Genomic DNA, 14096 nt, shown 5'->3' with positions numbered 1-14096 from the left:
AATTGTACACATGAAGCATATGCAATGGCAATGGATTACATATATAACTCATACCTCAAGAAAGCTTTAAAAAAAAAAAAAAACACTAGAAAAATGCCTCACAATCTTTTCTCTGTCCTAACACACCTGTCCTATTATTATCAGGGCTATCTGTGACAGTGATTCCTAACTGGAGTAGAATAATGTCTACATACTTGGGCGAGCTTCTAGTGAGGTAACTTTGATATTTCCAGAGAATCAATCACTGCTTTAGAGCATGAGAGTTTGAATAAAATGATCCATTATGCTAAATGAAAGTAGCAAGACACAAAAGGTCACATATAGGCAAATCGATGGAGACAGAAAGTGCATTAGTAATTGCCAAGGGCTGGGAGAACGGAAGTATAGAAGAAAATATTCCAGAATTAGACAGCGGTGATGACTGCATACACTTGTGAATATACTAAAAACTCATAAATTGTACAGATAAAAAATAAGGAAAGCCTGGCAAAAATGGCAAATTTCATGATACGTGAACTAAATTTCAATATTCTAAAAACTGGAAGAAATCAGTCATGATGGAATTTCCCAAGAGCTGGGGAAATAGTCAATAAAATAGAACCTATGGAACTGAATACTTGTCATCAGATTTAAAAGTGTTAGGATAAACTGTTTCCTTCTCAAGACTAAAACAAAACACAAACCTAGCTTACTGGCTAAGCTGCCCTTTTGTGACTTTAGCTTAAATTACTTAACCACTTGGAACACAGAGAGGCTTGCCCTAAAGAACTGCTGCAAATGAAAGTACTCAATGAACAACAAAGTAATACAAAAGTATGAGCAGTATTTATTTTTAAATTTAGGATTATTTAAATAAAATGTGCATGCACTATGTAATTCTATATTGCAGTTGTATCCTCCAACATTCAGTCATGGTGTGAATAGAAGCATACATAAGGAAAGATATATGGAATCTGTAAGAGATTTCGTTCTTTTAAATTCAACAACACTAATTTTTTTTTAAGGAACAGAGCAGAATAAGCTAATCTACCACAAAAAGGAAAGAAGTTATTTAGAGTCTCTTACCTATTGGAGGTGCTTGGTATCGGTCCACTGTTTTTCTTTGTCTCAAATTATATGGCCTATCATTTTCTTCTCCTTCTGCCTCTTCAACCTCTATATCTCCATCTTCCTCTTGAGATTCTATTTTCCCACACACAAAAGAAAAAAAACAAACTGCTTTAATCTACAAGGATTGGTCTACTCTAAAACTGAATATTTATATTTTATCTTTTATTCTTTCTACACAGGTGACATTTAAAAGTGTCAACACGGTATGATACAGCATAAATCAATGCAATTAAAAATGAAACTAGATGTAAAAGAAAATGCCCTTCCTACAAATAATATAGTTCTCTACTAAACATATCAATATTATCACAATTGAGCTCTTGATTCACCTATGACTTTTCAATCTTTTGTATTATCTTTTTGGACATACAAAGCAATAATAGGATATGATTCAAAACTTTATTACAACAAACTTCATTCAATGCCCAATCAACCACTGAATACAGTTAGCATTCAGATACTACTTGATAGTTAAAAAAAAAAATGCTTAAAAGATAATTACTAATGTTACAACAAGAGCAATTTTTGTTGGCAGTGTTTATTAGGCCCACTGATAACAGGTAAACACAGATTAGTTACATTTTTGGTAGAAAAATTCAGGCAGAGATTGGGAGAGAGTATGAAAGCAGATTTCTAGGGTACTGGTAATAGTTTATTTCTTGATCAATTTATCATTTACCTGTATACATTTAAAAAATAAAATTAGAATGTACATAAATCCTTTATTTTTAAAAGTGATTTTGCTATAGCTATGATGTAACATCTATTTACAGTTTAAAAGTCTGGTGAAACACTACTATATTTAAAATGGATAACCAAAAAGGACTTATTGTATAGCACATGGAACTCTGCTCAACATTATGTGGCAGCCTGGATGGGAGGGGAGTTTGGAGGAGAATGGATACATGTATATGTATGGCTGAGTTCCTTTGTTATCCACATAAAACTATCACAACATTGTTAAATGGCTATACTTCAATATAAAATTAAAAGCTGAAAAGAGAGTCTGATGAAAATGTTTAAGCTTACGGTCCTCAAAGGCAATAATGTATTTCATGATTAACTTTTTAACCACAGGAATTGTCAATATAACACAATCATATTAAAAGCACTGGAAAAAATTTTAAACTGTCAGTGATGCTCAGTGAAATAGGAGACTAAAAATGCAAAGGACTTTACATTTTACTCATGAGAAAATTAGCAAATGCAATATTACTTAACTAAATAACACTTTAAATTACTTGTGCCCAAATAAGTTTCCTTAAAACTTCAAAAATTACCTTTTGAAAAAAAAAAAAAAACCTGCATTATTTATTATGAGAAAAAATTCTAAACATGGGAAGTCCTCAGGGAAATCTACAAAGATGTTCAGTTAATAAGGCAAAAATCACATTATAAATCTGTCTCACCTATACTGATTTTCTCCAAAGGAAGCAATATAGAGGTTCTAGCTGTAACAACAATAATATTTGCTCAATAAAATACCTTCATTAAAAATATTAACTCTTTAAAACTTACTAATAATATATTAATCACAGAATTTGAGAAATAAGCCCATTCTTATCCATCCAAGCTACACAAATAGTAGGAACTAACAAGATTTCCCAATGGAAACAACTACACTGCATTCAAAATATGCCAAACCTTCTAAAAATCTATTTTAATGAGGAAAGTTAACACGCACAGAATTAAACCCTATAAATGTAAATCCTATAGATTTTACTAGTCATCAATTTATAATCCTCAAATGTGCTTTCATCTACTCCCAAATCCAGCCTGACAAATTCAGTCACAATTCTTCAAATCAGAACTCAGATAGATAGGCCTCAGAAAAAAGCAGTACCGCTTCCTCCAGTAGTATTAGCAGTCTTTCCTTCTCTTAACTTCACCATCCTCTGTCCATAACTAAATTTGAGATCCAAATAATCATAGATTTAGGTGGCTATGGACAGAGATTTCCAGTTAAAAAGTACCTAAATACAAAAGAGGTCTTGCCTACTAACAAGCAAATCAGCCCATGGCAAATGTTACATCAGATTAGGTCATTTAAGGACTATCCAACAGCTTACTAATAAGATATATCAATATTACACAACAATGCATAACGTACAGCAAAGGCATTTTTCCAAATGAAGGAATTAAATTCTCAGAAATGCCAATGGAACAAAAATTATTCCGAATTATATAATATAGACCTCTAAAATAAAAAAATCACCCATCCAGCAATATACAATATATATATACATACACATATATATGTAGTTTGTATATGTTTTTCTTTCCTCCCACCTGAACTTTGTAGCATTTATTTCATAAAGGTGCTTTACAAACCTTCTTCTTCACCCTCAGTAGAGACTTCATGATGATTTTGTATCCCGTAACTATTTCTTCTCAGTGACTTTCTTCGCCTTTTCACTCTTGAATACATATCCATGTTTTCCTTTTAAAGAGAGAAATCTGTCAAATATTAACATGAAATTTATTCCCAGCCATCAGTATCACTAGCCCAATGGGACATGCCTACTTGATAAAATTTATTGAGGATCTATTTTTAAGGCACAGATCAATGAAAATGGACCTTACTGAATTTAATAAATGTATGAAACAAGAAAAATAAAACTTATAAGATACTTGAAAATTGGGCAGGGAGAAGGGAAATGTGCCTAGGGGAGTGGGGGAGGAAGCACTTGAAATGAGCCTTGAAACAAAGATAGAATTGCATCAAGTCCTCAACCAGAAGTATTAACAAGAGTAAAAGATAGGAAAGGAAGAATGATGTGTTTGTATTTGGACAATGATGTGTGAGAAGATAAAGTTTGAAACCATATTTTGCCAGTTGAGGTGTTTTGGGGGTTTTTTTCATTTATTTATTTTTAATTGGAGAATAATTGCTTTACAATGTTGTACTGGTTTCTGCCATACATCAACATGAATCAGCCATAGGTATACATATGTCCCCTTCCTCCTGAGACTTCCTCCTACTCCATCCCACCCCTCTAGGTCAACATAGAGCACTGGGTTTGAGCTCCCTGTGTCATATAGCAAATACCCACTGGCTATCTAAGGTGATTTTAATTAATTCAGCACACATTAAAAAACCATTAAAGAGACTTCCCTGGTGGTTCAGTGGTTAAGACTCCATACTCCTAATGCAGGGGATATAGGTTCGATCCCTGGTTGGGGAACTAAGATCTCACGTGCCACATAGCGCAGCCAAAAAAAAAACCTTAATAGTTGACAACAGAATCAGAGTTGTACTTTAAGATGTTGTTGTTTAGTCACTAAGCTGCATCCAACTCTTTAGCCATCCCATGGACTGTAGCCCACCAGGCTCCTCTGTCCATGGGATTTCTCAGGCAAGAATCTGGAGTGAGTTGCCATTTCCTTCTCCAGGAGATCTCTCTGGCAAAAGGGTAGAGGGTCTTTTGAGGAAGCTTGTGGCAAGCAAGGTATGGATAAAAGAAAAAAGAAAACAATAAAATCTCAGATTAAATTGGAAATGAAAAAGGAACAATTCTATTAATTCAAGAAAATCCAAATGCTGCTCTCTCTCTTTGAATTCCTCAATCAAAATAAAAACTACTTGAAATGGTTGCTGTTGTTGTTGCGTTAGCCGCTCAGTCATGTCCGACTCTTTGCCAACCCATGAACTGTAGCCCGCCAGGCTCCTCTGTCCATGGGATTTCCCAGGCAAGAATACTGGAGTGAGTTACCATTGCCTCCTCCAGGGGATCTTCCTGACCCAGATATCAAACCTGGGTCTCCCATACTGCAGGCAGATTCTTTACCCTTTGAGCCACCAGGGACAGTTGTTAAGGTTAACATACTCACAAATTCTGTATCTGTCCACATTCGAAGCCGTTCTACTTCTCCTGATCGACGATTCCGTCTAATGTTTATGTTGTCCATTTCCTGGAGTACAGCTTCAGCAGTACTACAATTACATAATAAAACTAGGGTTTAGACAATTGCAGGATCAAACTCTATATCATACAGGTAAAAGAGCTCACCATCAAAGCATAATTAAGCCATCTAATTTCTAACTGTACCTATTATCCCAATTAATATCTTCTTCTGAACTAGCATCCATTAGAAGATAATGCCTCAAAACAGATGGAAACAGGGAATGCCCTGGCAGTCCAGTGGTTAGGACTCAGTGATTTCACTGCTAGGGCCTGGGTTCTATCCCTGGTCCAGGGAACTAAGATCCCACAAGCCATGCAGCATGGCCAAACAAGAAAAGAAAGACAGAAACAGAACATCTTCTGTCATGATATATTAAAATAAAACTTACAAATAGAAGACCTTTGTTTACACGGCTTCAAATATTTAAATTCATAATACTACTACAAATAACTATCAGAACACGGTACCAAAAAAAAAAAAAATTCAAATCTTTTTATTTGAAAATGGTATTAAAAATTGTATAGAATAAAGAATTTGTAAAAATTTTAAAGCCAGCATAAGGTTAACTGAACTGATACATTTTTTCTTTTTTAAAAATTTTACTTATTTTTAATTGAAGGATAATTGCTTTATAATATTGTGCTGGTTTCTGCCATACATCAACATAAATCAGCATAAATACATATGTCCCCTTCCTCTTAAACCTCTCTCCCACCTCCCACTCCAAGGGCAGATTATTTAGAAATTAGAGGAAACGGACATCCACAAAATATATACTGACATTGACATTTTAAACACACACGGCACTTACTATGTGTTCAGATACTGATCTAGGTACTTCACAAATAATAACTAATACTCAAATTTGACACTACCACAATAAAATATAATTTCCTCCCCTTTCAAATAGGAATTACACTCATCTCCCTTCTCCAGGCTATTGCAAGGATTAAGTAGGAATGATTTATTATTTGAGAAGAATACAGTTTCACTGCACATAGATGCTGAGGAGTCAGCTAGGCTATATCCAACATGTGCAGTCTCCAAAGACTTTCAATTCAGAATCTTGACTAAGTAAAATTATACCTATTATATATCAGTAATGGAACTTAATGTTTCTTGAAAACTGTCAAAACATCAATGTTAAATGAGCAAATATTAAAGGACTGTAGTAGTGAAGTTAAAATAAAATTACTTTTTGTATTATCTAACTATGCACAAGAGCTTAAAAACTATGAGAAAAAAAGATGCTATCACATAAATTGCATTAAATCTAGTAAAGTGACTAAAGCTAACCAAGGTTAATTCAAATTAAGTTTTTAAACACTGATTCCTAAGTCAGTGCCTAAGTTATTTTTTAAAACATAACTGGCTTGGAAAAAAAAACAATTACATGAAACTGCTTACTGCAAAAACATTCATACCTATTTACCAGTTGATCAAATAACAAACTCTGGTTCACACTTTCAAATCTGTTTTTCCTGGAACGACAGCTTTTTCTGACTTCCATGTCACCATTTATACAAGAAAGTTCCCCATCTCCTTTCTTTTCCCCTCGATGGGGATGGCTTCGAAGGGCTACAAGGAGAGAGAAATTTCCATTTCAAAGTACAGAGTATACAAAGAAAGAAAAACATCAAAAATTACTTTAAAAAGACTATAAGGAGCTTACTATAACCTCTTAAATGGCTCTAATATCCAATTATGTAAAATTTCTAAAACTGTTTACAATCTGCCATGTTAACTTAAATTATTTCAATTGTACTAATTTCTCAATGTTTAACAATTATATACATATTTACCATGACTGTAATCCAGTCACTTCTAACAGTATGCTGACCATACTAGTAAATTATGCTATTTTACCCCACTTTAGAACCCTAACAACATTATAAGTATTTCAATACTAACCAGTTTCATAACAGAATACTCACATAAGCTACTATGTCCGTTTGGTAATGTAGCACCAGGCTGAGAAGTTAACCTAGAACACAATTATATTTAATATGCAAACACATCAACATTCATTTAAAGAAACAAAAATGCAATGCTGGTGGAATCACTTTAATCTTTAAAATGTCACTAATGCAATATTACTTTTTTAAAAGGAAAGAAAACATTTTTTTACCTTAAGATTGATAATATACAAATTAATAAAATACATTAGTGAAAAGTCATTTCATTACTTCAAGAAAAGCTTTAATAACAAGTTATAAACTGAACTCACTCTGTCTTCAACTCTATAAATTAAAATCCAATGGAAAGGCTTAAGCTTTGTATGTATCATAAAGTTCACTAATGCCATAAATAGCAATGGTCACAGACCTTTACTACTTGTTTCCATTGACAACCTAAGATTCAAACAAAGTTATTCAAGCAATAAATTGTAAGAAGAAAAAAGTACTTGAATACCAACAACGTTTAATAATTTCTTCAAAGTATTATATTACACATTCTAAACTATTACATGAAAACTTAGTTAATCTCTCAAAAGTCATTGTACCACTCTCCCTTTTGGTGGAGGGACAGAAATGTTCAGTCACTAGAAAGATACTTAAAGTGTCATCAAAATATGAAAACTTATGGAAGAAAGTTGCAGTATACCTTCCTATAATTAAAATTCAAAAACTAAAAATTGTTACATAATAAAAGAGCTGTCAACATAAACTTATTTTTTGAAATACCCAACAATTATTATTTCCAAATATTAAAAAGGAGAGAGAAGACATTCAAAAAATAGTATATATGACTTTCTTCTGCTTATCTATGTGGTTTGCACAACATTTTTTAACTAAAATATTCTACCATTTTTGGTTACTCTAGCATGCTTTATGTTAATTATATATATTAAATGTTATAAATATTAATTATAAATGTCCCTGTCTAGTAAAAGTCACAGACAGAATGACTACATGATATAAACAAAAACTGTTACGTACCTTCCGACTATCAAGAACACAAAAACAAAAAACTCCATCCCCCCTTTCCCCAGGTAAACAACACAACCATCTTGTTCTAAAATACTACTTCTTGGAAAGTATTTCATTTTTAGAATCTTTATTACACAATTCTCCTGGTATATGAGCTTGACTATAAAGTAATAAAATTGATGTTATTAGGTTATTCCTTAGAACATTATACACGTGGAATTTCCTAGAATCACTCTTAAAATCCACTTAAAACCACATAGAAAAAGCATAAATACACTTTGGCTTTGGATCCAACATAACATTAACTCAGTTTAATCAGTTAATTCACAACTCTTGGCTTCAAATGAATTTTAGCTGTATGTAAGACCAAATGGTTGGAATTTCACATATATTATTCAAAAGAAGAGATGCTAACCCTAAAATCATTCTACATAAGAAATCTAAAACTCTGTTGAAAAAATAACATCACTAGGATGAAAGCACAGTAACAATTTTTGTTCCTCTAAAGAAGACAGTGCTTACTTGCCTTTATTTCATTGCTAATGAAAGATCTGATTTAAGGTGGGAGAAAAAAGAAAACTTCTTCAATCAATCCCATTATCTTACAATCATAGCTTATTGTCATCATTGTACCATTATCATTTCTCTTTATAAAAAGGAGAAAGAAAAAAAAAGGAGATAGAATATGAAATACTCGGGTATAAAAAGATAATATTGGTATTTCAAGAGTTGGTCTGCCTATACAATTATATAAGTGCTTAAAAAGTCTTTTGAATCAATGTTCCCAAAAATTAATCACTTAAAATGTAACCATGCAGGTTCACTGATTAAATGAATCCTCTAATAAATCCTTTATGATTATGAAGTCCCCTTTGTTTATTTTTAAAATGGGGAGTAAGTGAGGGATATTTACCTTTATCTCTGTACCCTAAATTTTTTAAATGGAGACACTATCACTGCCTTCAGTAATTATTACATTAAAAGTTTCTACATCTTTAATTATGTGGAACATGCTACCAGTTCAATACCAGACTCAAAAATCATTATTTATTCACCCACATAAACCCAAGGTATTCAATGATTTATGAGAATTTTAAACCTCAATTCAGCAAAAGCATTCATTTGGAAAAACTTTAACCACTACCAGCCTTCAATTCTAATGAGCCTCAGCAGTGGTGATTATACTTCTGCCTAACCTCACTACTCCTTAATCATCTGACCACAAAACAAAATTTTTACACATATTACACTTTAGTGCAGTTAGGCTTATCAAAGATTTAATTTCATGTGTTCCTCAGAGTATGTCTCTCTATTATTCTACAGATTTATCAAATGCATGCCATGTTTTCCATGTTGACTCTCCCAACCACCTACTCCCCAACACACAGCCTCCAAATTAGATAAATATCTAGTGGCTAAATAAATGTCAACTGACAAAAGTCAATGAAATGGGATTCTGAACTCAAAATATTTGTAAGCTGCAACAGCTATCTAGGTTAGCAATTATGAATTTCTACATATAAGCTAAAGAAGAAAAGATGTAATACAGTAAAAGATTTTTACCAAGAAAATCCTCATTTTACAAAAATATTATCAATCACTGTAACTATATTGATACACTTGGGACTTTAAATATATAAACCCAGATTCTTCCCCCAAAGAAAACTTATACTCTTATCTCAAATCATTTATGAAGATGACAAGGTTCTAGTTCCATTTTAATCTCTATCTTCATCCAATCTCTAAAAGTTATTCCTAAATGTTATTTTACCAATCAACAGTAGTTTCTTTACAGAATTTAATGGTTGTTAAAGTCCTTTAAGATTCATCATTTTTCATAGCTAATACTAATTTTTATCTTTATTCAATTTTCCTCCAAATGAACTGTATTTTAAAAAATCATTTTCCTGAAAGGACTTCAGTCAGTTTACCTTAGATGCTCTTAGGACTTTAGATTACCAAAATAAAGGAATTAGGATTCTCAGGTTCATGACATAAAAACTAATATAAGCACTCATATAAATCTTGATTTTTGTATTAATATTATCTTAAAATCTACAATATTTTTAACTACAAGTTTCCCCAAAATTCAGTTCTGTTGAATCTGACAGACCAAATGGCATTTTCTTTCCAGGTCATCTGAAATACTAAAAGACTCTAGCAGTGCAGCACTTAATCACATTCCTCGATGAAAGGCTAACCTGAAAACCTTTAGAACTGTGTGAACTGCTCAACATTATTCTCCTGCCAAAACAGAAGCAGTAAATTCTATTAGTATTCATTATTTCTTAAGTTTCTTATTCAAAATGTACTTAAAGTTTTTTGAAAGGAATATCAGACTCTTACGGTATCTAAATGGAAGCAAAACTCTTTCTTCTTTTTACATGAAAGACATGATTAAGATTAATTTATACAGATCTCTGAGTGGATAAGGTGTGGGAGATCTACTGTACTAGAGAGACTCATACTTGAGTTATACTGTTAAAATTATCTCACAATTAAAGGCAAAACTTTTAACAGTAAAAGAATACTTTTTAGAAACATTTGTTAGAAAAAGAAGCCTGATTCACTCATCTAATAAACACAGGATACAGATACAACCCATAAATCAAGTGTAGAAGTATAATTAAAGGGAAGTACTTATTTTAAGTGACATCATTATAGTGATCTGGATCTGTTTCATCTCAGATGAATGAGTATGGGAAAGTTGGGAAAGTTAAAAAAAAAATCAATAGACTGATTCACATAATTTTCAACCTAGCTCTCAGACAATGCAAAATTAAAAATTTTAAATAAAGTGGTACATATTAAATTAGGCACAGACTCTAGAGACTAGTAAATGTATGCTGCTGCTACTGCTACATGTCCGACTCTGTGCGACCCCATAGATGGCAGCCCACCAGGTTCCCCCGTCCCTGGGATTCTCCAGGCAAGAACACTGGCGTGGATTGCCATTTCCTTCTCCAGTGCATGAAAGTGAAAAGTGAAAGTGAAGTCGCTCAGTCGTGTCTGACTCTTAGCGACCCCATGGACTGCAGCCTACCAGGCTCCTCCGTCCATGGGATTTTCCAGGCAAGAGTCCTGGAGTGGGGTGCCATTGCCTTCTCCAAGTAAATGTATAATGCCTATCAAAATCTATATAACTCCAAAGATTATTTTCATTAAAGACTAATAACTGTTCAAAATTTACCTACAGACATAAAATAAAAATACTGTCAAAAAGGAATTCCCTTTTACTTTTGTTCACATTTGGCACATCATCAGCACTTTTACAACAAAGACTTTGGAAAAAAGAGAAGCTAAGGATTCTAAGCTGAAAATTTAAATCTCTTCTGAGTGTGTGTACAGCTATCCTATCTACATTACATTACCACTTACTTTGGTGAGTAAAATTATGTTTATAATACATATCAAAACAGACACAGAGAAAATTTAAGTTGAAAACAATCAGATACATGAAAAGATTTATTAGAAATTAATTTAGATTTTATTACATTTTAGCATACCAATTCAAGTGGAATATTTAATAATTTTAGGAAGAAGAGGTTGTATTTTCAAATAAAAAATATACTTCTAACCACTGTTTTTATTTAAATTTTCAGGAGTATAAACATGTATGCACATTCAAGACCTATCAAAATTCTTAATGTTTTCAGTAATAATAGTTTCTATTACATAGTAAATGTATTTTTGGTATATTTAGAGAAAATAAAATTACATACAAAAATTATAAAATAAGCTTAATACAATTTATAAGTATTCCTAGACAGGTGGTTTTACAATTTAAGAAAATTAGCATTAATATCAGCCCTGAATCCCATCAAAAAAATTATGAAAAAACAATGGGTGAGTTCTCCCTTCTCACCTGGCCTGTCCACTTGATATATTCCATTCTTCTCGCTGACCAGTAGTTCGTGATTTTGATTTGTCTTTGCAAACAGAGTCAGGTTGTTTCAAAGTGCGTTTGGCTGGAGGAGACACGTGGCTATCACTTAAACTACCATCAGCTTCAGCTTTCTGAAAGAAAATGTTTAAAATGCATTTTTTATTAAAATTCATAGAATTCTTAAATTCCTGGATAGTGGTTATTCAACCAAAAACTATCTACAGAAGGAATCCTTCTACAAGTGTAGCAAAATGTAATCATCTGTAAATACAAAAACAAAAAAGTTAGAAAGATAAATTTATGCTCAAAAAAGTATGTTTAGTTTTTATTTTAAAATAATTTCAGGCCTACAGAAAAGATGTGTAGATATATCTTTTTATGACATGATTCATCATTCCTCTCTGAAATACTCCAGTGTGTAACTTACAAAGTAAGAAAATTCTGCTACATTAATATCATTCAATCCTCCCAATTTGGAAATCATCATTGATATAACACAGAGCTAATCTGCAGATACATCCAAATGTTATCAAATGTCCCAACATGATCTCTCTTCTGCTTTCTGATTCAGAATTATATCCAGGAACATATACTGTATGTAGTTATCAGACCTCCTCTGTCTCCTATCTGGAACAGTCCCCTCAGTTCCTCGTTTTCATGCCCTTGACTGTAAAGAATATAAGCTTTTTAATTCTCTGGAATGACCATCAGTCTGGGTCTACCTGATGTTCCCCGTAACCCAATTCAGGCCGTAACATTCATGGAAAAATATACAGACAGGATACTATGCATGTTGTACCTGCCCGTCACTAAGAATAACCTTGATCACCTAATCGAGTTGGTGTCTGCCAGGTTTCCCCACTATAAAGTCACTATTTTTCCCTTTGTATTTGATTAGTTTATGTGAAATCATTCTTAAAATTAACCAATACTCTGTTCTTCATCAAACTCACTAGCCACAGCATTCACTGACTGCTACTTGCCTTTATCCAATACTATCATGGTGGTAATTATCTAATCCAATCACTCCTATATAGTTTAGTTGGCATCCTACTAAGAATTTTCCCTCCCCAACCCTCCTTACTCAATTCATTCACTCATTTCCTAACTGGGAGGAAAGAAAAAGCAAAATTTCCTCAAGTTTGTTCAGTAAATTAATAGAAATTGCTAGGAGAAAGAAAGGAAAGCTCACAGTCAAATAAATTTCAGAAAACAATGAGGTCCAAGGTTTTTTGCTTCAGGACTTGTAAGAGTCTTTAGTATGTTAACACTCAGGGACTTTTCTGGCAGTCCAATGGTTAAGACTCTCTACTTTCAGTGCAAGGGGCACAAGTTCCATTGCTGGTAGAGGAACTAAGATCCCACAGGCCACATAGTGATACAGAAAAAAAGTTAATATGCAATATAAATCTCCAAGTAGGAATGACAGTATATAACAATTCACAAACTTATTTAATCAAGCTCTTTTTTCATGGGGCATCTGTCAGTTCAGTTGCTCAGTCACGTCCAACTCTGTGGGACCCCATGGACTGCAGCACAACAGGCTTCCTTGTCCATCACCAACTGGAGTCATCTGTAGGTACTAAAGTTTCACAAATACACTCTAGGAATAAGTACTATGTACTTATTGAATTAAAGGAAAAATAGTAAAAGTATTTGAAGTTAAGCCATTTTTAAAATATATGAGTTATTATATAACTCTGTGAATATTATATAACTAATGACTTTGAATATCATAAGTGATATGAGTTTATATGTTTATTTACTAGTCATTCTCTCATATTCTATAGGCTTTTTACAGCTTCATTCAGGAGTATCTCTCAAAGTGTTGTTCACATACTGACTGAATCAGAAAGCACCTGATTTGTCATTAAGAAACATAACCTGCTAAACTAGAACCTTGGGTGGAGGTGGAATATTTTCAATGAGGGCCTCCAAAGGATTCTTAGCACACACAAGTCTAAGGATCTCTGGCATATAAAAGATTTAAGTATAGCATGATACACATCATCTTAAATGCTTCACTATACTCCTACAGTGAAAAGACTTCAATCATGACTCGGCTTATAAACAGCACTACAAAGGCTTCCTTCCCTCCAAAGAACTCTAGGGATTTAAGTAAAGCAAAAAAACCAAGATGCAAATACTACAAAATAATTATTTCAACACCATCTAATTAACTTCAAGCTTTGGGAAAGCTTTACCTACAAACCTGATACCAACAGTTCACCTTTAATAGGATGATCATAATGCTCAACTTTAAC

At 32.9% G+C, this 14096-nt stretch overlaps 1 protein-coding gene across 1 annotated transcript in view; it reads right to left on the bottom strand.

Annotated features, from left to right (window-relative positions):
- Positions 1 to 14096, bottom strand: part of ATAD2B (ATPase family AAA domain containing 2B) — a 125479-nt gene that overhangs the window by 97109 nt on the left and 14274 nt on the right. Inside the window, exons 2-7 of the mRNA XM_052648748.1 lie at positions 11812 to 11963; positions 6951 to 7000; positions 6441 to 6594; positions 4942 to 5044; positions 3442 to 3550; positions 1066 to 1182 (exon numbers count right to left, since the gene is read on the bottom strand). Coding sequence (XP_052504708.1) covers positions 1066 to 1182; positions 3442 to 3550; positions 4942 to 5044; positions 6441 to 6594; positions 6951 to 7000; positions 11812 to 11963 — 685 coding nt within the window. The remainder of the gene's footprint in view (positions 1 to 1065; positions 1183 to 3441; positions 3551 to 4941; positions 5045 to 6440; positions 6595 to 6950; positions 7001 to 11811; positions 11964 to 14096) is intronic.

The sequence above is a fragment of the Budorcas taxicolor genome, chromosome 11 (assembly GCF_023091745.1).
Source record: "Budorcas taxicolor isolate Tak-1 chromosome 11, Takin1.1, whole genome shotgun sequence".
In the NCBI taxonomy this organism is placed as follows: Eukaryota; Metazoa; Chordata; class Mammalia; order Artiodactyla; family Bovidae; genus Budorcas; species Budorcas taxicolor.
Note: the sequence above shows the minus strand (reverse complement) of the source record. Positions and strands in the feature narration are given on the sequence as shown.